The following is a 22,043-nucleotide window of genomic DNA, read 5'->3' as shown; positions in this document are numbered from 1 at the left end:
TTCTTTGACCTTTTCAATTTAATTATTTTGCATAATTTGCACAATCCCGATATCCCCATTAGAAAAACCACAACAATTAATATTCCCTGTAATATTTTCAATAGAACCCCATTCCAAATGTTGCTGAGCCAATTTCCCATTGAAGCAAACCCTTTACCAACTTTTTCCCAAACACCTGGTTCTTTCAATTCTTTCAAATCTTCACTTGCATTAGTCAGATTGGTAAGTAAGTCTCTTATCTCTTTACTGTTATCTGGTATTGACGAACAACAATGCCTAGAATTAATTATTCTACAGACTCCAACATCCTTCGCTAAAAGAATGTCTAAAGCAAGACGATTTTAAAGAGTCATAGCTCTATCAGCAGCTAATTCAGTATCTATCAGGAGTATGGCTCCTGAAAAATTTGTCAGCATGTTATCCACAATAGTAGACAACTTTCAAATCTTTATCGAATTCAGAATGACTCCCACTGAAGGAATCACTGCTCCAAATATATCTCCCACTTTAGCAGAAGAGGACTCCCTTTTCTGTCTCTTATGATGTAATTCAGTCACTTTCGGAAACTTTTTCAGATCCTCCATTTGATAAATTTTTGGGAAAACTATCCCCAAATAAGATGTCCCATACCATCCTCTTGGAAGACGGTAATAAGCATTAAGCCCACAGATGGAGTAAATCTCTGGAATTGCATGGTCCTGTCCATTCAACATAAACGTCCATTTACTCTAAACACAAAAACACATGCCTACATTCACTTGTTCCCACAAATAAGGTGTCAGTGCACAATTTAGGCCAATATATACAATGTTTCCCTACACTGCATCTTAATTAGAATAAAAGTACTGGATGTACTCCTGGTTATAAAATCATGTTAGTAACATACTACAACTTATCCCGTAGGTTAAAGGCAGACAATGATAGGTGACTCCTTCCTCAACTGGTGAAGGAATCTGCGTACACACAAAGCAATCCTTTGCATTCATTGTCTCCTCATGCTTAGGGGCATTTTTATACTCTGTTTGCACCAAATTAGCGTAATTTTTTTTACTCTAATTCAGTGCAAAACTAACTCCATATTTATACTTTGGTGCTAGAGCCGTCTAGCGCCAAATTTATAGAGTTAAGGTCATTTTTTGGAAGTGGAAACCTACCTTGCCTTAATGAGATGCAAGGTAGGCGTGCCCGTGCACAAAATTACTCTACGAGCTTAACGCCATATTTATACTCCCAGGCAAAAATAGTGCACGGGAGGGAGGAGGGGTCAAAAAATGGGGCAAAGCTTGCTTTGCCCCATTTTTTAATGCCTGGGTCAGGGCAGGCCTTAGGGAACCTTTGGGCCTATTTCCATGGTGGACACCATGGAATAAGCCCAGAGGTGCCCTCCTCAGGCCCCAGGGACACCCCCTACCCCACCAGAGGGACAGCGGAGGATGGGGGACCCCATCCCAGGTAAGTACAGATAAGTATTTTATTTTATTTTTTAAAGTGCCATTGGGGGCCCCCCTACATGGTAATGGGTGCATTGGCCATGCCCAGGGGACCCTGCCCCCCTGTGCTGGCCATTCGGTGGTGGGCATGACTCCTGTCTTTTCTAAGACAGGAGTCATGTGGTATGGATGGTTTTGCATCAGAAAATGACTCTAGGCAGGTTAGAGTCATTTTTCTTACTCTAAATTGCCTAACGTCATTTTTTGGTGCAAAAACTCCTTCTTCTATACTGATACCCAAACCCGACTAAAGTCATTTTTTTGCACTACCCTACCCTTTGCACCAGCTTGCACCATTCCTGAAATCTGGTGCCCGGCTGGTGCACAGAAATGGTGCAAGCCGGTGCTAAACTAATTGGTGCAAAACTGAGTTGGTGAAGTTTTGCACCAAAAAGTATAAATCAGGGCCTTAGATTTTCTAGATTAAACTTGAATTGGTAAAGAAAGTATGAAAGTTTCACTCACTTATTCCACCAATCATATACTTACCAACAGCTACAGCCTGTAGACCCTACACAGCCTGAAGAACAGGCACAAGATCTTGAGGGGCCTGTACATAGTTAATTTATTTGTAAGTAACAGGTTTCCAACCTGTGTGGACACTAAAACACCACTGCTAACAATTTAAATATCAGCCGTCACACTCACCGTTGGCAGGTCTCGTTCTGCACAAAAAACGCAGTTGCAGCATAATTCTTTGCCTCAAGGTTCAGGCTCCACTACTCCTAGTCTGTGGGTCGTGACTGACTTGTGTCTGCCGTGAGTTCAGTTAAATCAAAGGACTTCACCTCCTGGTTCCCTGGCCCGGCCGGTGACATCCCACCCCATTACTCCAGTAGCAGCATGAGTATTGACTGGGTTAAGGTCTGTCAACACTCATTTGGAGCCTTGGGGGCTGTTAGATCAATCCCTTAGGCCCCTACATTGCAGAGCTTGGTGAGGGTTCAAGTGCACATGTCGTCCTGGTCAGAGCATGGCACCTGTCCAAACCGACCTGCACACTTCACCACAAGGTGGCCAGGCCAATCAACAAAGGGTATGAGCCCCCCACCACCACCTTGTAACTTCTTTGCCCGGAATGGCATGACACGCACTGTGGAAATCATCAACAAACAGTCCACAAAACCCTTTTTATGTGGCGACGCCCCTGCACCCCCAAAATGAAATCACTAATGTGTAAAGCACTGCTAGAGCCACCGTTACGTTAAAAAAAACTGACGCAATGGTGGTGCAAAGTCCTTGTAAATGAGGCCCATAATTTCTTTAATAAAATGCTTCCCTCTAAATCACTGCTGTGGTTGGGCCTGTAAATAACATGTTAATATGATACTCGAGTCCTTTTACATAACTAATGTGTCAAATTGTTTTTTCTTTCCAATTTTGGATGGTTCGAGCAGAAATAGAGCTGGACTCGAAGAGCGATTTCCACTGGAAGACTTGATACCACGTTTCCGGGCAAACCTGGTAATAGGCGGCAGGAGAGCATTTGAAGAAGAGGAGTGGTCTGCGGTTTCAGTTGGTGCCCTTCAGTTCCAGGTATGCCCTAGTAACTTAAAGCTACGATACAATATCAGACCGTTTAAGAATTTGGAGAAACATCTTTCTTCCATTTACAAACAATGGTAGATAAAAAAGGAAACAGGGCTTTTTTAAACACATAGGGCCTGATTCTAACTTTGGAGGACGGTGTTAAACCGTCCCAAAAGTGGCGGATATACCACCTACCGTATTACGAGTCCATTATATCCTATGGAACTCGTAATACGGTAGGTGGTATATCCGCCACTTTTGGGACGGTTTAACACCGTCCTCCAAAGTTAGAATGGAACTCGTAATACGGTAGGTGGTATATCCGCCACTTTTGGGACGGTTTAACACCGTCCTCCAAAGTTAGAATCAGGCCCAATTCAAAGCTTTGTTAATCCAATTTTCTCTTCCTAGCCCCAGTCATTTATTTCAAAGCGCTGAGTCCACACCACATGATAAGGACAAGGTTGTCAATCTAATTCTTCAGATTCCTAAATTCACCTTCTCATTCAGTATACGTTTTCCCTCACATGAGAAGAGACATAGGCCCTCATTCTGACCCTGGCGGTCGGCGGAGAGACGGCGGTCGGACCGCGAACAGACCGGCGGTATTAAAAATGGCATTCTGACCGCGGCGGTCCCCGCCGCGACCGACCGCCACTTCTCCACTCCGACCGCCATGGCGGTCATGACCGCCGGGCTGGAGTTTGCGCACTCCGGCCCGGCGGTCGTCCCAAGACCGCCAAGGGTATTATGACCCTGCCTACCGCCGCGGTTTCTTGCGGGCGGGAACCGCCGTGCGAACCATGGCGGTAAGCACTATCGGGGCCAGGGAATTCCTTCCCTGGCACTGATAGGGGTCTCCCCCACCCCCCACTACCCACCCGAGTCCTCCCCCCACACCCTCCACCCCCCTGCCACCCCCCAGAGGTGGTACGAACCCCCTCCCCACCCCCAGCCCGACATGCACATACATGCACCCCGACATGCACACACCCCCAACATGCACATATACACACCCCCTACACACACATACACAACGGGGACACATACCCGCACACATACATGCAGACATGCGCACCTGCCGAACAGCACACATTACCCACAGACACAGCAGCACCCCCCGCCCGCATACACGCACTCACACACCCCCTCTACACACTCACACGCACCCCCCCATGCACGCCCACATCACACAACAGCCCCCCCCCTCCCCTCACGGACGATCAACTTACCTTGTGCGTTGGTCCTCCGGGAGGTGACGGGAGCCATGGGGAGGTGACCGCCAACAGAAGACCGCCAACAGAAGAGCGCCACACAGAAATGTGGGTCGTAATTCTGTGGGCGGTGTTCTGCTGGCGTGGCGGTGGAGGTTGACCAGTCTCCACTTTCCCGCCGACCGCCAGTGTGGCTGCTGGCGGTTTTCCGGCGGAACGCTCCCAGCGGTCAGAATGCGCACAGCGGCATACCGCCGCGGTCGGCGGTCTTCACCGCGGCGGTAACTCGGCGGTCTTGCGAAAAGACCGCCAAGGTCAGAATGAGGGCCATAATGGGAGAAAATAGAAAAAAATAGAGGCATAGCCAACCTGCAATATAATGGAACGTACTTCAATGAGAAACTCCAAGGTAAACACTTACCCAGCATGCCATGAAACCCGCAAACTTTAAGGAAGCTGCTCTTGGTGCTACTTCAGATTGTACACTTTTTTCCCAACGTATCATAACCCTACAACTAGATTTATCTGTACTGAGCAGAAGAAGTAGAAGTTTAGGCACTCTTTCGAAGGGAAGTTATACATAAACATCCATCACTACGACAAAAGCGTTTCCCAAATCATCATAAGCAGATTCACAATATTTATTTCTATACACTTTATTCTCCCCAGCACCATTGCTAAAAACAAATACTTATGGCCTTATTTACAAGAAACTGGTGCATCGGAATCGATGTGCCAATTTTCATGCGCCAGCCTTGAGACCTATTTATGACACAGCGCTCCATGGTGCACGTTTCCACAGATCTGTCAGAAATGTTGATGCATCTGTGGCTCTAAACTGATGCATCCATGGACTAGAATACAACATGACCTACTCCAGCAATGTGAGGGGGGGTCAGTGTTAAAAAGCTTAGCATCACTTTAACGCTTGCGCGGAGCAGGCATTAAAAAAATAACTCTGTGGTGGCACAGAATGGCAAAGTGGAATCTTGTATATTTCACTGTGCCAGGTCTGTGTGGCTTTTAACAGGAGAATGCCTATCTTGCATACATTATACGAAGGTATAATGTGATACACGGCAGTAGAAACTGGTGCAATGGTCCCTTCTCAGCAGTTTGTAAATGTGGCGTATTGTAGGTGACTACTTTGTGTCACTACTGCTTCAAAAAATATGATGCAACTGTGGCACAAGGGGCTTGTAAATAAGCCCCTCAGTGTCCAGTTAATGAACCCCATGTTTTCCTCATCTCCCATTTAATTATTGAACACCTGCATGCACATCACAAGGTATCTAATCTTACTACTTCCCACACTTTAGGAACACCAACATCTCACTTTTAAATACAATCAGAAATTCTTGAGCAAATGATATCCTCTGAGGTTTTCACCTCAAAGGTCACGAAAACAAAAATGCCACTGCCTCCAAAGCAAAACTCTCTTCAGAACCTATGTTACTCTCTTTTCAAATGCAGTCGCAGACCTGCTAAAGCACAATTAAGCAAAAGGCTATTGCGTGATTTTGATGAATTATAACTGTGTTCCAGTAAATGAGTTTCTATATTTCCAGTGACTAATTCATGTATTCACTGATGTACAAATGTAGCTCCTTTCCCTATTACAAACCTCTTCTTGTGTAAAGCACAATTTTGAGCCCCTTTAGGCGTCTCCTCTTCACATTTTAATTATATCCTTTTGAACATCTGCAGTGTCAATTTTGGTTGTTCATCAAATCCAAACTGGTTTATCTCAAACCTTACAGCAATCAAAGAGAAATGCTATTTCTTGGAAACACCCTGAATCAGTTTGAAAACTGAACACCATCAAAACCACCCAGGAAATTACATCAAAGAAATCTGAACTGGCAACTTTTAGGCTTCTTGTCACAGAAAACTGGCTGACTGTCCTGAAACAGAAAAAAAGCGACACTACAGACTGGGAACAGGACCATGGCACATAGCGGCAAGATAACTGGTTTGGAGGATTGAAACAGAAGAGATAATATATGCCTTTCAGGCATCCCGGTGCAAATGGAGGGGGATGATATGCTACTCTGCATGACAAAATGTATTCCCTTCCTCAACAAACTGGAGTCGCATGCTTCACTGGAACTGCAGAGGGCCCACAGAATCAGGACCCAGACAGTCAAAGGCAGAGATACTCTGTGTTAGGTGATAGTCTGCTTTCTGAGACACTCACAGGAGACAGCAGTGTTCCAATCTGCTAAAAAACAAGGACACTTTGGAGGTCATTACAACCTCGGCGGTCTTGGAAAAAGACCGCAGAGGCTGCGGGAGACAGAATACCGCCATTGCCGGCGGTATTCCTGGCTCCCTATTATGACATTTCCGCTGGGCCAGCGGACGGTAACAGTGTTACCGTCCGCTGGCCCAGCGGATATGTCAAATCAACATTGCTGCCGGCTCGTAATAGAGCCGGCTGCAATGCTGATGTGCAGCGGGTGCAGTAGCACCGTCGCACATTTCGGGCAGTGAAATGCGCGACGGGGCTATGCCTGGGGGCCTCTGCACTGCCCATGCCAAGTGCATGGGCAGTGCAGGGGCCCCCAGGGGCACCCCAAGTCCCCTTACCGCCAGCCGTTCCATGGCGGTGTTTACCGCCACGGACAGGCTGGCGGTCGGGGACTCATAATCCCCAGGGCAGTGGTGCTTGCACCGCTGCCCTGGGGATTATGACCGCCAGGCGGAAGTCTGGCAGTACGTTGGAGGGGCCGGCGGTATGGGCGTGGCTATTGCGCCACGGTCATAATTGCTGGCGGAACACTGCCAGCCTGTTGGCGGTGTTACCGCCACCTTACCGCCGGCCGCCAGGGTCGTAATGACCCCCTTAATGTTGAAAAAGGCAAGATCTATGTGAATCAGGACTTTTGCCATGAAACTATACTTAGGGCCCTCAACTGTGATGGTTGGACATCTGCTTCGGCCTCCTGAACCCAGCCCAAATGCCTAACTCTAAAGATGACTGTACAAGGGTAATCATGGAACTGAGCTAGCTGGATGCATACTTGGGCCCATATTTATACTTTTTTAGAGCCGCATTAGCAACGCTTTTTGAAGCAAAAGCGACGCAAACTTACAAAATACAATTGTATTTTGTAAGTTTGCGTCGCTTTTGCGTGAAAAAGTGGCGCAAATGCGGTGCTAAAAAAGTATAAATATGGGCCTTGGTCTTTTAAACTAAAGAGCATGTGGAGACCCACCAGCCTTCAAGTTAAACGCCCTCATTCAAACACTAGATTAAAGATGCAGCTGAGGACTTCGAGAAGCAGGCGTGTGAAAGACTTTAGGCGGTCATGAAAACACGGCCTTCGGCCCAAAACACAAATCCAAGGACTGGCCTCAGCCCTCAAGAGAAAAGTCCAGATATCCCGTGGATCATGATTAAAGTTCCTTTAGTATGCTTTCATAAACTTGTTTTGACTGTGTGTGACGAGTGTGGAATTACTTGCCAACTTCTTCTGTTTATCGATTTGAGGGATCAGGGTGATGACCTGTACCAAGAGTGATATGAGAGGAATGACTTGTATAGGGGTGGCCTGCAGACATGTCTGGACATTCGACGGTGTGAGGACTAATACATCTCTTTTCCTCTCCAGAGCTCATAGACCGGGTAACATCTACCCACTGAGCAACAATGGACTGCCCCTCTGTCCTCCATTTTCACATGTTGCTCTGCCATGTGCTCTTTCAAATGCTAGATATGACCCCATATCATTTCCATCTCTCACGCTCCTGTTACTTAGTAATATAAATCTACACAAGTGGACATGATATGTGGCTGATAGATCCCTTGGTAACAAATCTTCCTCTTTTTCTCCACTTGGCACTATCTGCTAGCTTTCTTTCTGTTTTTCCAGTTTCCACCTGCTAGTTGTGGACACTGGTACCCTTTCTCTATTTGGGGACCCCATACCTTTTCAACCACCTCCCTATACCAGCAGTTGTACCACTTGAGGGGTCATCTGCCTCCCAATATCACCAGGGTTGATTGTTGACACAACTCCCCACCTTCACCGGGTAATTTCCACCTTATATACAATTCCTCATGGACTGATATGGTGAGGGACCAACAGCCTAGTACCCTCACAAATCTCTGGTTCAATCTGAGAGTGATCTCTCTCAATGTCAGCTGCCTCACCCACTGCATTAAGAGGAAGAAAATCTGATCTGTCCTCCACACACTCTGCCCAGATGTCACACACATTCGGGAAAGGCACCTTTTCCATGTTTAAAGCACAAAACTCTGCCATGATTCAATAGGGCAAGAATGTAATTTATAATGGGATAGAACACAAAAGGGAGATATGCCCCCCCAGACTTTACAGCAAAGGTGGAGTTGAGATTCGTAAGTCATGGACTGACTAAAAAGGTCACTATGGGGGTCATTATGACCCTGGCGGCCGGCGGTAAGTTGGCGGTAACACCGCCAACAGGCTGGCGGTGTTCCGCAAGCAATTATGACCGTGGCAGAAAAGCCACGGCCATACCGCCGGCCCCTCCACTTTCCCGCCAGGATTCCGCCTGGCGGTCATAATCCGCCTGCCTGTCCGTGGCAATACACACCGCCATTGAAAGGCTGGCGGTAAGGGGACTTGGGGTGCCCCTGGGGGCCCCTGCACTGCCCATGCACTTGGCATGGGCAATGCAGGGGCCCCCAGGCATAGCCCCGTTGCGCATTTCACTGCCCGAATTTCGGGCAGTGAAATGCGCGACAGGTGCTACTGCACCCGCTGCACATCAGCATTGCCGCCGGCTCAATTATGAGCCGGCAGCAATGTTAATGTGACATTTCCGCTAGCCCAGCGGACGGTAACACTGTCACGGTAACAGCGGAAATGTCATAATAGGGAGCCAGGAATACCGCCGGCAATGGCGGTATTCCATCTCCCGCGGCCTCGGCGGTCTTTTGAAAAGACCGCCGAGGTCGTAATGACCCCCTATGTCTTCATCTGAGCCAGCATATATGACCTTACACTGACTATTGGCGCTTTCTATGCTTCAACTAAGGACGAAAGAGGGTTCTTCAAGGAGTTGAACCCTACTCTCCTTTCTGCTTCCAAGACTAAGGCTCTCATTACAACCCTGGCGGTCGGTGTTAAAGCAGCGGTAAAACCGTCAACAGGCTGGCAGTAAAAAAAAATGGAATCATGACCGTGGCGAAAACCGCCAACATAGACAGCCACTTTAACACTCCGACCGCCACAGCGGTACAAACAAACAGTGCGGTGGTCACCACCAACAGACAGGTGGAAGACAATGTACCGCCCACAGTATCATGAGAGGCCAATCCGCCAGCTTTTCCGGGGCGGATTCACCGCGAACAAAAACACATGGGGAACAGGACTTGGAAGGGAAAACGCTCACCTCTACACACCCCACGAGGAACCAGGATGCCATGGAGCCAGAACTCCAAATTCTACCTGCCATTCTCTTCTTGCTCCTCTACCAGGAGCACAAACGCAGACGGCAACGACCATGGTGAGTACTGCACCTACAACACAGGGGAGGGGGAGGGAAAAGAGAGTGACACACACACGCAACACGCAAACCCCCCACCCCCACCCTTACCCACTACAACACACACACAAATACATGTTGATACAATAGATTTACACCCCCCAACCACCCCTGGAAGAACGCAAGGACAAAAGAAAATGAGTTGAACAAATGTAATCAATAAAAATCCATTACTCAAAAATATATATAGACTATTAACAAATATATGCACCAAGAATTCAAGTCCATGTACTGCACCTACATAGTCCGTGGACCACTAGGCCCAAAATGCATGGGCGAGGCCCACACAAGATACCCAATCAAAATGGAGAGAACACTGCAGGGGAATCAGATCGAAATAAAACAGGCACCTCAGGGGGAAAGGAAGGGGGGCACCTCAGCCGGATGAGTGCATGACGCCAGCTCCACGAGGGTGCACCATGCCCATCGATGTATCCTGGGGAGTGCAAAGCCACAGTCTAACAAGTCTCTCCAGTTGGTGGTTTGCCCACTGTTTATCCTGGGGAGTACAAAGCCACAGTCTCACAAGTCTCTCCAGTGGGTGGTTTGCCCACTGCTTTATCCTGGGGAGTGCAAAGCCACAGTCTCACAAGTCTCTCCAGTGGGTGATTTGCCCACTGCTTTATCCTGGGGAGTGCAAAGCCACAGTCTCTCAAGTGGAAAACAGTTCTCCACTGGTTCTGGAGGGAGCTTTGTGCCCGGAGTGCTTCATCCTGCCAAGGACAGAGGTAGTGGATGCCTTTCTCCACTGGTTCTGGAGGGGGCTTTGTGCCCAGACTGCTTCATCCTGCCAAGGACAGAGGTAGTGGATGTGATACTCCACTGGTTCTGGAGGGGGCTTTGTGCCCGGAGTGCTTCATCCTTCCAGGGACAGAGGTGGTGGATGCCTTTCTCCACTGATTCTGGAGGGGGCTTTGTGCCCAGAGTGCTTCATCCTGCCAAGGACAGAGATAGTGGATGTGATACTCCACTGGTTCTGGAGGGGGCTTTGTGCCCGGAGTGTTTCATCCTGCCAAGGACAGAGGTAGTGGATGCCTTTCTCCTCTGGTTCTGGAGGGGGCTTTGTGCCCAGAGTGCTTCATCCTGCCAAGGATAGAGGTAGTGGATGCCTTTCTCCACTGGTTCTGGAGGGGGCTTTGTGCCCAGAGTGCTTCATCCTGCCAAGGACAGGGGAAGTGGATGTGAAACTCCACTGACGGTCGGCCTACATGGAAGCTGTCCAGGCCCCTGGATCTGACCACCAGCTTCGTACGACTGGCCACTGGGGATGGCAGCCATGTCTGCGGTGGTGCCATTGGCACATGATGTGGCGTGGCCGCTGGCAGTGCTTGTGGCGGCCTCAGTAGTTGCAGTGCTTGCGGCGCTCATTGCCCAGCGGTGCTGGTGGGTGGCTCAGTGAGTATGCTGCTGGCAGCGGTGTCCTGGGCTGTGGTGCTGGTGGCGGCAGTGTCCTGGGCAGCGGTGCTGGTGGCGGCGGTGTCCTGGGCAGCGGTGCTGGTGGCGGCGTTGTCCTGGTTCCTGGGAAGCGCTGCGGGTGGCGGCGGTGCATGTGGCGGTGCCCGTGGCAGTCTTGGCGGCTTTGCAGGTTGGCAGCAACTTCCCTTTCTTTCTCTGCCCCTTCCCCACCTTGGATGGTGGCGCAGCTGTCTTGCCACTCCCAACTGTAGTCCTGTGAGAGCCCTTGGTGGCAGGTGTTTTGCCCTTCTCCCTCTGGGCTGTGGCCAACTTCTTATGTTTCTGAGGTGGGGGACTGTCCTTGGCCTGGCTTCTTGGCACACTGGCTGCCCTGCTGATTGGCACACTCCAGAAGCCGGTTACTGCTGGCACCACTGTTCCCGGTCATGTGGTGGCTGAGGTGCTGGGTTGGGACCTGGAAAGATGGGCCCTAGGGGACGGAAGGGGTGGGGGAGGTGAAGGGAAAAGGTCAAGGTTTGACAGGAAAAGTTTTTTGGACACACTGGGACAGGTAGATGGAGGGGGTTTGGAAGTGGAGGAAGAGGTAGTGGTTGTAGGAGGTGTTCGTTTGCTGACTTTGGGTGAAGGTGCATGGGCTGGAGGCTGTTGTGAGGTGGATGGCTGTTGGGTGGGTGTGTGACTGCATTTGTGTAGTTTGGGAGGTGGGCTAACAGACAAACGGGTAGAGGACACAGGGGATGTGTGAATGGTAGTGGGGGTGGTGAGTGCACGTGAGCGGTGTGTGGTGATGGGTGTGCTGGTGATGGACGTAGTGGCTGAAGATGTAGTGCATGCAGGTTTGTGTGGAGACGTGACAGGGAGGGAGGAGGGAGACGGGAGGAGGGGGACACAGTGGAGGCAGTGGATGTTGGTATGTGTGCATGGGTATGATGCTTGTGTGAGCGCCTGTGGGATGTGTTGTGCTTATGTTTGCCAGAGCTACCCTTGTGTGTTGAGGTGTGTGCATGCTGGTCTGATGGTGTGCTTGGGATAGGCTGAGGTACTGGGGATTGGGGCTGGGTGGAGGAAGTGGGAGGGGGGAGGCTGGACACCGGGACAATGGCTGCCATCAGTGCTGATGCCAGAGTCTGAAAAGCTCGCTATTGGGCTGCCTGACCAGAATGAATGCCCTCCAGGTATGCATTCGTCTGTTGCAACTGCACCTGTACACCCTGGATAGCATTCAGAATGGTAGACTGCCCAACAGTGAGGGATCTGAGGAGGTGAATGGCCTCCTCACTGAGGGCAGCAGGGCTGGCAGGGGCTGAGGTGCCTGGGGTGAAGGAGATGCCCACCCTCCTGGGTGAGCGGCCACGGGGCACACGCTGAGGGGCTGCTGGGAGGGCGGTGCTGGTAAGGGGGGTGGCAGCTGCAAGGGAGCTCCCATCAGAGGAGGAGTCGGTGTTGCTGGTCTCAGCTCCTGTCCCCGCCGTGGAGCTTCTCTCGCCCTCCGTCACACTGGTGAATTCGGAGTCTGTAGTCTTGCCCTCCAGGGCCATGTGTGATGCAGCTCCCTCCTGCTCCGGTGGCTCTGGTCCTCTGCGTGATGATGCTAATGCACACAAGAACAGGGAGACCACAAAAAGGGGGGGGAGAGAAAGTAAAAAAGATATGTTTAGTGCATGCAATACCGCTACAGTTGGGGGACACTACAGACACAGCAGCCCTCTGCACTACGCCATGCACTTAGAGTTCCCTAATTAATCACAGGGCCATGGGGTACAAGGCCTATGCCCGATTGCTGCACACATGGAAGTCACAGGAGCCTGACTAGGGGTAGATGGCTCTTAACACTGGTGGGGTGAGGTGCCACATGGCCTGCCTTACGTAGGGACCTTGCCTACAAAACTTGCCCTGGCCTAGGGGTACCCACAACCCACCTCCCCCACCCAGACACCTCCAATGCGCGCTGAAGCAGATGAATATGACTGTACTCACCCCCTTGTGGCTGCTGTGAGGCCCTCAAGCGCCCATCCAACTCTGGATACGCCACCGCCAGAATCCGGAACATCAGGGGGGTCATGGTGCGACGGGCACCCCTCCCACGTTGGGAGGCCATCCCCAGCTGGGCCTCCGCCGTCTTCTTGCTCCAGCGGCGAATGTCCTCCCATCTTTTCCGGCAGTGGGTGCTCCGTCTGTGGTGGACCCCCAGGGTCCGGACTTCCTAGGCGATGGAATGCCAAATATCCTTCTTCTGGTGGGCACTGACCTACAGGAATAGTACAGGAGAAAAGGAGAAGATATAACCGTCCGGACCGTCACAGTCATTGGCCCACGTTCCTACCCTTGCCATGACGCACATACACTCACCGTTGTTTCATGCACGTCTCATTCCCTCCCCCAATCTCCTATCCACACCACTCCAAACAGGCATTGCCCATACAGCATGCTCACAGTGTACTCACCTGTTTGTCTGGAGGACCGTAGAGTAGTGTGTACTGGGGGAGGACCCCATCCACTAGTTTGTCCAACTCCTCCAATGTGAAGGCAGGGGACCTTTCCCCAGACCACTTGAGCCATTGTCGCTTCCAGACTGAGATCACAGCAGCACTTGCAGTGTAGGTCCTTTCCTGTCGAAGATCAGGTATCAAGTGAGTGAACAGTGAGATAATGGTGGTCACATCCGCGGCGGTGCGTACCGTCACCGCCGGCGTAAATCGTCATTGGCTCCTGGGACCCATAGGGTCCAATGTTAACCAATGCAGGATTGCGCCGCGGTCTTCAACCGCCTACCGCGACGGTGTACCCAATGCCAGCGCAGTTACCTCATATCCCCTTGTCCCACTTTACAGGTCAGGCAGCCGCCATTTCAGGGGGCCACATGGCATTAATTTTAAATGCATCACACATATCTAGGCCTTGCATACACACTAAGACAGGCACATAGCGGAATGACAAATGTGTGCAATAAATATTCTATTTAATACCTCAGTGTTGGGTGACTCTCTGCTCGCTGTTCTCGTCCATAGGGCACGTCCGCTGGGGCAGGTGAGGAGGCATCCTCCAGTGTATAGACCGCTGGTGAACCTGTCGACAATGGAAGAGCGACATGTAATTGTCACCTACAGACTTGATCATTCCACAATCCAGGAACTGTGTGCCCAGTTGGAGCCAGACCTGATATCGGCAATCCGCCAACCCACAGGGATCCCCCCTCTAGTGCAGGTCCTGCCAGTACCCAATTTCCTGGCAAGTGGGTCTTTTCAAACAACAGTGGCCATAGCATCAGGGATGTCCCAGCCTATGTTCTCCAACGTGTTGTCCAGAGTGTTGTCTGCCCTGCTGAAACACATGCGCAGCTACATCGTTTTCCCTCAGGTGGAGGATTTGCCTACAGTGAAAGGTGACTTCTATGCCCTAGGACATATCTTCAACATCATAGGTGCCATTGATGGGACACATGTGGCCTTGGTACCCCCTTTGCAGGAGTGAACAGGTGTACAGAAACCAGAAGAGTTACCATTCCATGAATGTGCAGATGGTGTGTTTGGCCGACCAGTACATCTCCCATGTGAATGCCAAGTTTCCTGGCTCAGTGCATCACGCTTACTTTCTAAGGAATAGCAGCATTCCTTATGTGATGGGCCAGCTCCAGAGGCACCGTGAGTGGCTATTAGGTGAGGACAAGGACCCTATACCATGTGAATAGTTGTCTGGGTCTGGGGTTGTCCCTAAGGGTTAGTGTGTGTCCAACAGTTGTCCCTCGACATTTGTAGGTGACTCTAGCTACCCCAACCTGTCATGGCTACTGACCCCAGTGAGGAATCCCAGGACAAGGGCAGAGGAATGCTACAATGAGGCACATGGGTGAACTAGGAGGATTATAGAGAGGACCTTCGGCCTCCTGAAGGCCAGGTTCCGGTACCTCCATATGACAGGTGGTTCCCTCTACTACTCACCAAAGAAGGTGTGCCAGATCATCGTGGCCTGCTGTGTGCTGCACAACTTGGCTTTGCGATGACAGGTGCATTTTCTGCAGGAGGATGGTCCAGATGGAGGTGTTGTGGCAGCTGTGGAGCCTGTGGACAGTGAAGAAGAGGAGGCAGAAGAAGAGGACATAGACAACAGAAACACTGTGATCCATCAATACTTCCAGTGAGACACAGGTAAGAAGATATCACTGCCTCCTACATCTGATACAATTGTTCTACCTCTCATCTGTCTGTCACTTTCATCCAGTTTATGGACCCTGATTTGTCACTTTCCCTTTCGATTTCACAGATGTGGGTCCCATTGTATGACCTCTGCTATGTAACCTCATGGACTAGAGCTGTGTGACATAGGTATGTTGACAATTGAATGGACATTGCTATTTCCCTCATGTTAGACCTGACAGCCTTAGGGTGGTCACCCCTAACTTTTTTCCTGCCTCCCTCCACTTTTTGGACACTGTTTTTGCTGGCTTTTAGACTCTGTGCACTTTATAACTGCCAACTACTGCTAAAGTGCATATGCTCTCTCCCTTGAAACATGGTAACCTTGGATCATACCTGATTGGACTATTTAATTTACTTATAAGTCCCTAGTAATGTGCACTATATGTGCCTAGGGCCTGTAGATTAAATGCTACTAGTGGGCCTCCAGCACTGGTTGTGCCACCCACTTAAGTAGCCCCTTTTACCTTGTCTCAGGCCTGCCATTGCAAGGCCTGTGTGTGCAGTTACACTGTCACCTCGACTTGGCATGTAAAAGTACTTGCCAAACCTAAACCTCCCCTTTCTCCACATATAAGTCACCTCTAATGTGTGCCCTAGGTAACCCCTAGAGCAGGGTGCTGTGTGGGTGAAAGGCAGGACATGTACCTGTGTAGTTTACATGTCCTGGTAGTGTAAAACTCCTAAATTAGTTTTACACTACAGTGAGGCCTGCTCCCTTCATAGACTAACATTGGGGCTGCCCTCATACAGTATTGAAGTGGTAGCTGCTGATCTGATAGGAGTAGGAAGGTCATATTTAGTATTGCCAGAATGGTCATTCCAAGTCCTGCTGACTGGTGAAGTTGGATTTAATATTACTATTCTAGAAATGCCACTTTTAGAAAGTGAGCATTTCTTTGCACTTAAATCTTTCTGTGCCTTACAATCCACGTCTGGCTGGGATTAGTTGACAGCTCCTTGTGCATTCACTCAGACACACCCCAAACACAGGGTACTCAGCCTCACTTGCAAACATCTGCATTTTGAATGGGTCTTCCTGGGCTGGGAGGTTGAAGGGCCTGCTCTCACACTAAGGACTGCCACACCCCCTGCTGGGGCCCTGGCAGACAGGATTGAACTAAAAGGGGACCTGGTGCACTTCTTAGCCGCTCTTTGAAGTCTCCCCCACTTTAAAGGGACATTTGGGTATAAAACAAGGCCTCTGCCCTACCTCATCAGACACTTGCTGGAGAAGAAAACAGAACCTGCATCCTGCCAAGAACTGCCTGGCTGCCTAAAGGACTCACCTGTCTGCTTTCTACAAAGGTCTGCTGCCTTGATGTTGCCCTGCTGCCTTGCTGAACTCTTGCCTTGCTGCTGAAGGGCTCTCCGAGGGCTTGGATAGAGCTTGCCTCCTGTTCCCTGAAGTCTCAGGACCAAAAAGACTTCTCTTTTTCATTTGGACGTCTTGTGCACCGAAAAATTAGATGCACAGCTTGCTCCGCGGTGAAAAATTCCCTGCACGCCGATCCGGAAAGATGCCGCTTGACGCGACGCCTGCGGTGCGACCGGAACTTCGACGCACGGCCTCACCTCGACAACTCCGCCCGACTTCAGAAAGGAAATCGACGCAACACCTGCCTGAGGGAGAAGATTCCACGCACAGCCCACCGGAACGACGCGCAGCCGGAAAACAAGCCTAGGATTCCACGCACAGACCCCGGGACATCTGGTAATCCTGCGAACCACAGAAAGAGACTGTCCGCGCGCCGGAAAACGACGCCCGACTTCCCTGTGTGAAAAATAACGATGCAAGTCCGTGTGTGCAGGGGAGAAATCGACGCACACACCATTTTTCCACGTATCTCTTGCTCTGCAGCCCTTTGTGGAGATTTTCCACTTAAAACCAGGTACTTTGTGCTTGAAAGAGACTTTGGGGGTCATTCTAACCCTGGCGGTAAAAACCGCCAGGGCGAACGACCGCGGTAGCACCGCCAACAGGCTGGCGGTGCACCGCTGGGCATTCTGACCGCAGCGGTTCAGCCGCGGCCAGAAACGGAAAGTCGGCGGTGTCCCGCCGACTTTCCGCTGCCCTTGAGAATCCTCCATGGCGGCGGAGCGCGCTCCGCCGCCATGGGGATTCTGAAACCCCCTACCGCCATCCCGTTCCCGGCGGTTCACCCGCCGGGAACAGGATGGTGGTAGGGGGTGCCGCGGGGCCCCTGGGGGCCCCTGCAGTGCCCACGGCAATGGCATGGGCACTGCAGGGGCCCCCGTAAGAGGGCCCCAAAAAGAATTTCAGTGTCTGCCTAGCAGACACTGAAATTCGCGACGGGTGCAACTGCACCCGTCGCACCTTCCCACTCCGCCGGCTCAATTCTGAGCCGGCGTCCTCGTGGGAAGGGTGTTTCCCGCTGGGCTGGCGGGCGGACTTTCGGCGGTCGCCCGCCAGCCCAGTGGGAAACCCAGAATGACAGCCGCGGTCTTTTGACCGCGGTACGGTCTTCTGGCGGCTTTATATCACTTTTCAGGGATATCTCTACAATTTCATATTGCATCTTTGATCGTTTTGACCTGCAATTATACAGATAAATATTATATATTTTTCTAAACACTGTGTGGTGTATTTTTGTGGTGCTATATTGTGTTATTGTATGATTTATTGCACAAATACTTTACACATTGCCTTCTAAGTTAAGCCTGACTGCTTGTGCCAAGCTACCAGAGGATGGGCACAGGATAATTTTGGATTGTGTGTGACTTACCCTGACTAGAGTGAGGGTTCTTGCTTGGACAGGGGGTAACCTGACTGCCAACCAAAAATCCCATTTCTAACACCTCAGTTATTACAAATACACATTGGTGAAAGCACAGACTGACTCCAGATGGTTTTGTGATTCAAGGGTGTTTATTTAAGTGCTAAATTTTGTAGGGGGTTGTAAAATGGTCTGGGGTGATGGTGGAAGAATGTCCATGACAGAGTACAGTCTATTAGTCTCACAGGTGCATTGTCCAAAGGGGCATAGGAAGTGAAGCTGGGGCAGTTTAAGCATGGACAGGATGACCAAGTGGGACAGAAGGATGACAATCAGGGTGGTCTCATTTCTTGGCGGGGGTCTTGGCATTGTTCTCTGGCTTTGTCCTGGATCTCAGGGACCGCTTGCGGGGTGGTTCTCCATCTGCAAGGGGTGGGGTGGTGGTGTCGTGGTCCTGTGGCGGTGCCTCCTGTCCACTAGCGCCGGCGGGGGTGGTGGTCAGTTCATCGTCCAGGCTAGTGTCAGGGGCCCCTTGTTGTGCCACAGTGGCCCTCCTTGTGTTCACGAGTTCCTTCAGCACCCTTACACTGGTGCCCAGGGTGGTGTTGATGGATTTGAGTTCCTCCCTGAACCTCAAATACTGTTCCTTCTGCAGCCGCTGGGTCTCCTGAAACTTGGCCAGTACCGTTGCCATCGCCTCCTGGGAATGATGGTAGGCTCCCATGATGTTGGCGAGGGCCTCATGGAGAGTGGGTTCCCTGGGCCTGTCCTCCCTCTGTCGCACAGCAGCCCTCCCAGTTCCCCTGTGTTCCTGGGCCTCTGTCCCCTGAACCGTGTGCCCACTACCACTGCCCCCTGGTCCCTGCTGTTCTTGGAGTGCAGGGTTAGCCTGGGTTCCCTGTAGTGGTGGATACACTGCTGCTTGACGTGTCCTGGGGACAGAGGTATGGGCCCGCTGGGTGGGTGCTGCATGCTATAACACACCCCCACCCTCACCCCCTCCCCTATCACTCCAACTCCTCACTAATGTACTAATAACACAAACCACACATCCCAACACCAAGCCCTGCATGACACAACTAAGCATGGACACCCATCACTAAAGCATGCTCACTGCACATACCCATAACACCCCCCCTACCATCATCACACAAGCCCCCACACAGGAATGCTTGCACCGGGGTACACGCTCACCCACCCATTGCACACCATGACACACACACATGCAATAATCATGCTCTTATACCCCTGCAGGACCACTATGTAACGTCACCACACAGTAGGGTGCAGACATCTCCACTCCACCCACAGAAGAGGCCCACAGTGACAACAGCAGCTCTGGCCAACTGGATCCAGATGACCAACCCGGACCATCGTGGGCCTCGGGACAGTCGGTTTCCCTTGCACAGGCACAGCCCAACACTGACCTTCCACTGTCTGGTAACACCAGCACAGCACCCACCCAGCGGGCCCATACCTCAGTCCCCAGGACACGTCAATCAGCTGTGTGTCCACCACTAAAGGGAACCCAGGATAACCCACCACCCCAACAACAACAGGGACCTGGGGGCAATGGTAGTGGGCACACGGTCCAGGGGACGGAGGCACAGGAACACAGGGGAACTGGAAGGGCTGCTGTCCGACAGGGGGCGGACAGGCCAAGGGAACCCACTCTCCACGAGGCCCTCTCCTCCATCATGGGAGCATACCACCACTCCCAGGAGACAATGGCTACGGTCCTGGCCAAGTTTCAGGAGACCCAGCACATGCAGGACGAACAGTATTTGGGGTTCAGGGAGGAGCTCAGAACCATCAGCTTTGCCCTGGGCACCATCGTATGGGTGCTGAAGGACATACAAAAGACCATGAGGGACACCGTGGCACTCCAAAGGGCCCCTGACACTAGCCTGGACGATGAACTGCCCACAACCTCCTCTGGCGCTAGTGGACAGGACGCCCTGCCACAGGACCACCACACCAGCACCCCAACCCCTGCAGACGGAGAACCACCCCGCAAGCGGTCCTTGAGATCCAGGAACAGGACAGAGCACGATGGCAAGATCCCCTCCAGGAAATGAGACCACCTTATTGTCATCCCACTGTCCCACTTTTTTACCCCGTCCAGATTGGTACTGCCTCAGCTCCACTTCCTATGCCCATATGGGCAGTGCACCTGTGAGACTAATAGACTGGACTCTGCCATGGACATTCCTCCACCATCACCCATCACCATTTTACCACCCCCTCCAATAATTAGCACTTCAATAAACACCCTTGAACCAAAAAACAATCTGGAGTCAGTCTGTGATCTTTAAATTGTGTATTAGCAATGACAGTGACAAAATCCGTTTTCAAATGTAATGCCAACATACCTATGTCACACATCACAAGTCCATGAAGGATGCAAGCAGATGACACACGTTGGTAACCACACCTGTGAAACCGTAATGGAAATGTACAACTCAGTTACCAAGTACTGCTTCTAATTGACAGACAGGATAGAGGTAGAAGTGTGAAAGTGAATGTAATAGTAAAAAAATATGTTCTCACCTGTGTGTCACTGGAAATATTGCTGTATGACTGACTCCCTGTTGTCTATGTCTTCTTCCTCAGCTTCCTCCTCATCACTGTCCACAGGCTCCACAGCTGCCACAACACCTTCATCTGGACCATCCTCCTGCAGAAAAGGCACCTGGCGTCGCAAAGCAAGATTGTGAAGCATCGAGCAGGCGATGATGATCTGGCACACCTTCCTTGGTGAGTAGAATAGGGAACCACCTGTCATATGGAGGCACATGAACCTGGCCTTCAGGAGGCCGAAGGTGCGTTCGATCACCCTCCTAGTCCGCCCTTGGGCCTCATTGTAGTGTTCCTCTGCCCTGGTCCTGGGATTCCTCACTGGGGTCAGTAGCCATGACAGGTTGGTGTAACCAGAGTCCCCTAATAGCCACACACAGTGCCTCTGGAGTTGTCCCATCACATACGGGATGCTGCTATTCTGCAGGATGTAGGCGTCATGCACAGAACCAGGGAACATGGCATTTACCTGGGAGATGTACTGGTCTGCCAAACATACCATCTGTACATTCATCGAATGATAACTCTTCTGGTTCCTGTACACCTGTTCACTCCTGCGAGGGGGACCAGAGCTACATGGGTGCCATCAATGGCACCTATGATGTTGGGGATATGTCCCAGGGCATAGAAGTCACCTTTTACTGTAGCCAAATCCTCCACCTGAGGGAAAACGATGTAGCTCCTCACGTGTTTCAGCAGGGCAGACAACACTCTGGACAACACGTTGGAAAACATAGGCTGGGACATCCCTGATGCTATGGCCACTGTTGTCTGAAATGACCCACTTGCAAGGAAATGGAGCACTGATAGCACCTGCACTTCAGGGGGGATTCCAGTGGGATGGCGGATTGGTGAGATGAGGTCTGGCTCCAACTGGGTACACAGTTCCTGGATTGTGGCACGGTCAAACCTGTAGGTGATGATCAAATGTCGCTCCTCCATTGTCAACAGGTCCACCAGCGGTCGGTACACCGGAGGATTCCGCCATCTCCTCAAATGTCCCAGCTAACGGTGCCTAAGAAGGACAACAGCGAACACAGAGTAATCAAAATCTCAGGTATGTACCCACAGCTACACAGAACGCGACACCAAATACAAAACTCTTCCTGTATGTGTGTTGAGTGTAGGCCTAGGTATGTGTGACGCAGTAGTAAATGAAGCCATGTGGGCCCCTGAAATGGCAGCTGCCTGACCTCTTAACTGGGACAATGGGATGTGAGGTATCTGCGATGGCGTTGTACACCGTCGCGGTAGGCGGTCGTAGACCACGGCGCAATGCTACATTGGTTAACATTGGACCCTATGGGTCCCAGGAGCCAATGATGAAGTGCGCCAGGGGTGATGATACGC

At 51.0% G+C, this 22,043-nt stretch overlaps 1 protein-coding gene across 2 annotated transcripts in view; it reads left to right on the top strand.

Annotated features, from left to right (window-relative positions):
- MOCOS (molybdenum cofactor sulfurase) overlaps positions 1-22,043 on the top strand; it is a 2,173,869-nt gene that overhangs the window by 2,062,327 nt on the left and 89,499 nt on the right. For both annotated transcript variants that reach the window (XM_069219520.1, XM_069219521.1), the window contains one exon: positions 2,888-3,026. In XM_069219520.1, the coding sequence (XP_069075621.1) occupies positions 2,888-3,026 (139 nt within the window). The remainder of the gene's footprint in view (positions 1-2,887; positions 3,027-22,043) is intronic.

The sequence above is a fragment of the Pleurodeles waltl genome, chromosome 2_2, assembly GCF_031143425.1.
Source record: "Pleurodeles waltl isolate 20211129_DDA chromosome 2_2, aPleWal1.hap1.20221129, whole genome shotgun sequence".
Classification (NCBI taxonomy): domain Eukaryota; kingdom Metazoa; phylum Chordata; class Amphibia; order Caudata; family Salamandridae; genus Pleurodeles; species Pleurodeles waltl.
The sequence above is the reverse complement of the archived record's forward strand: the minus strand, read 5'-3'. Positions and strand labels throughout refer to the sequence as shown.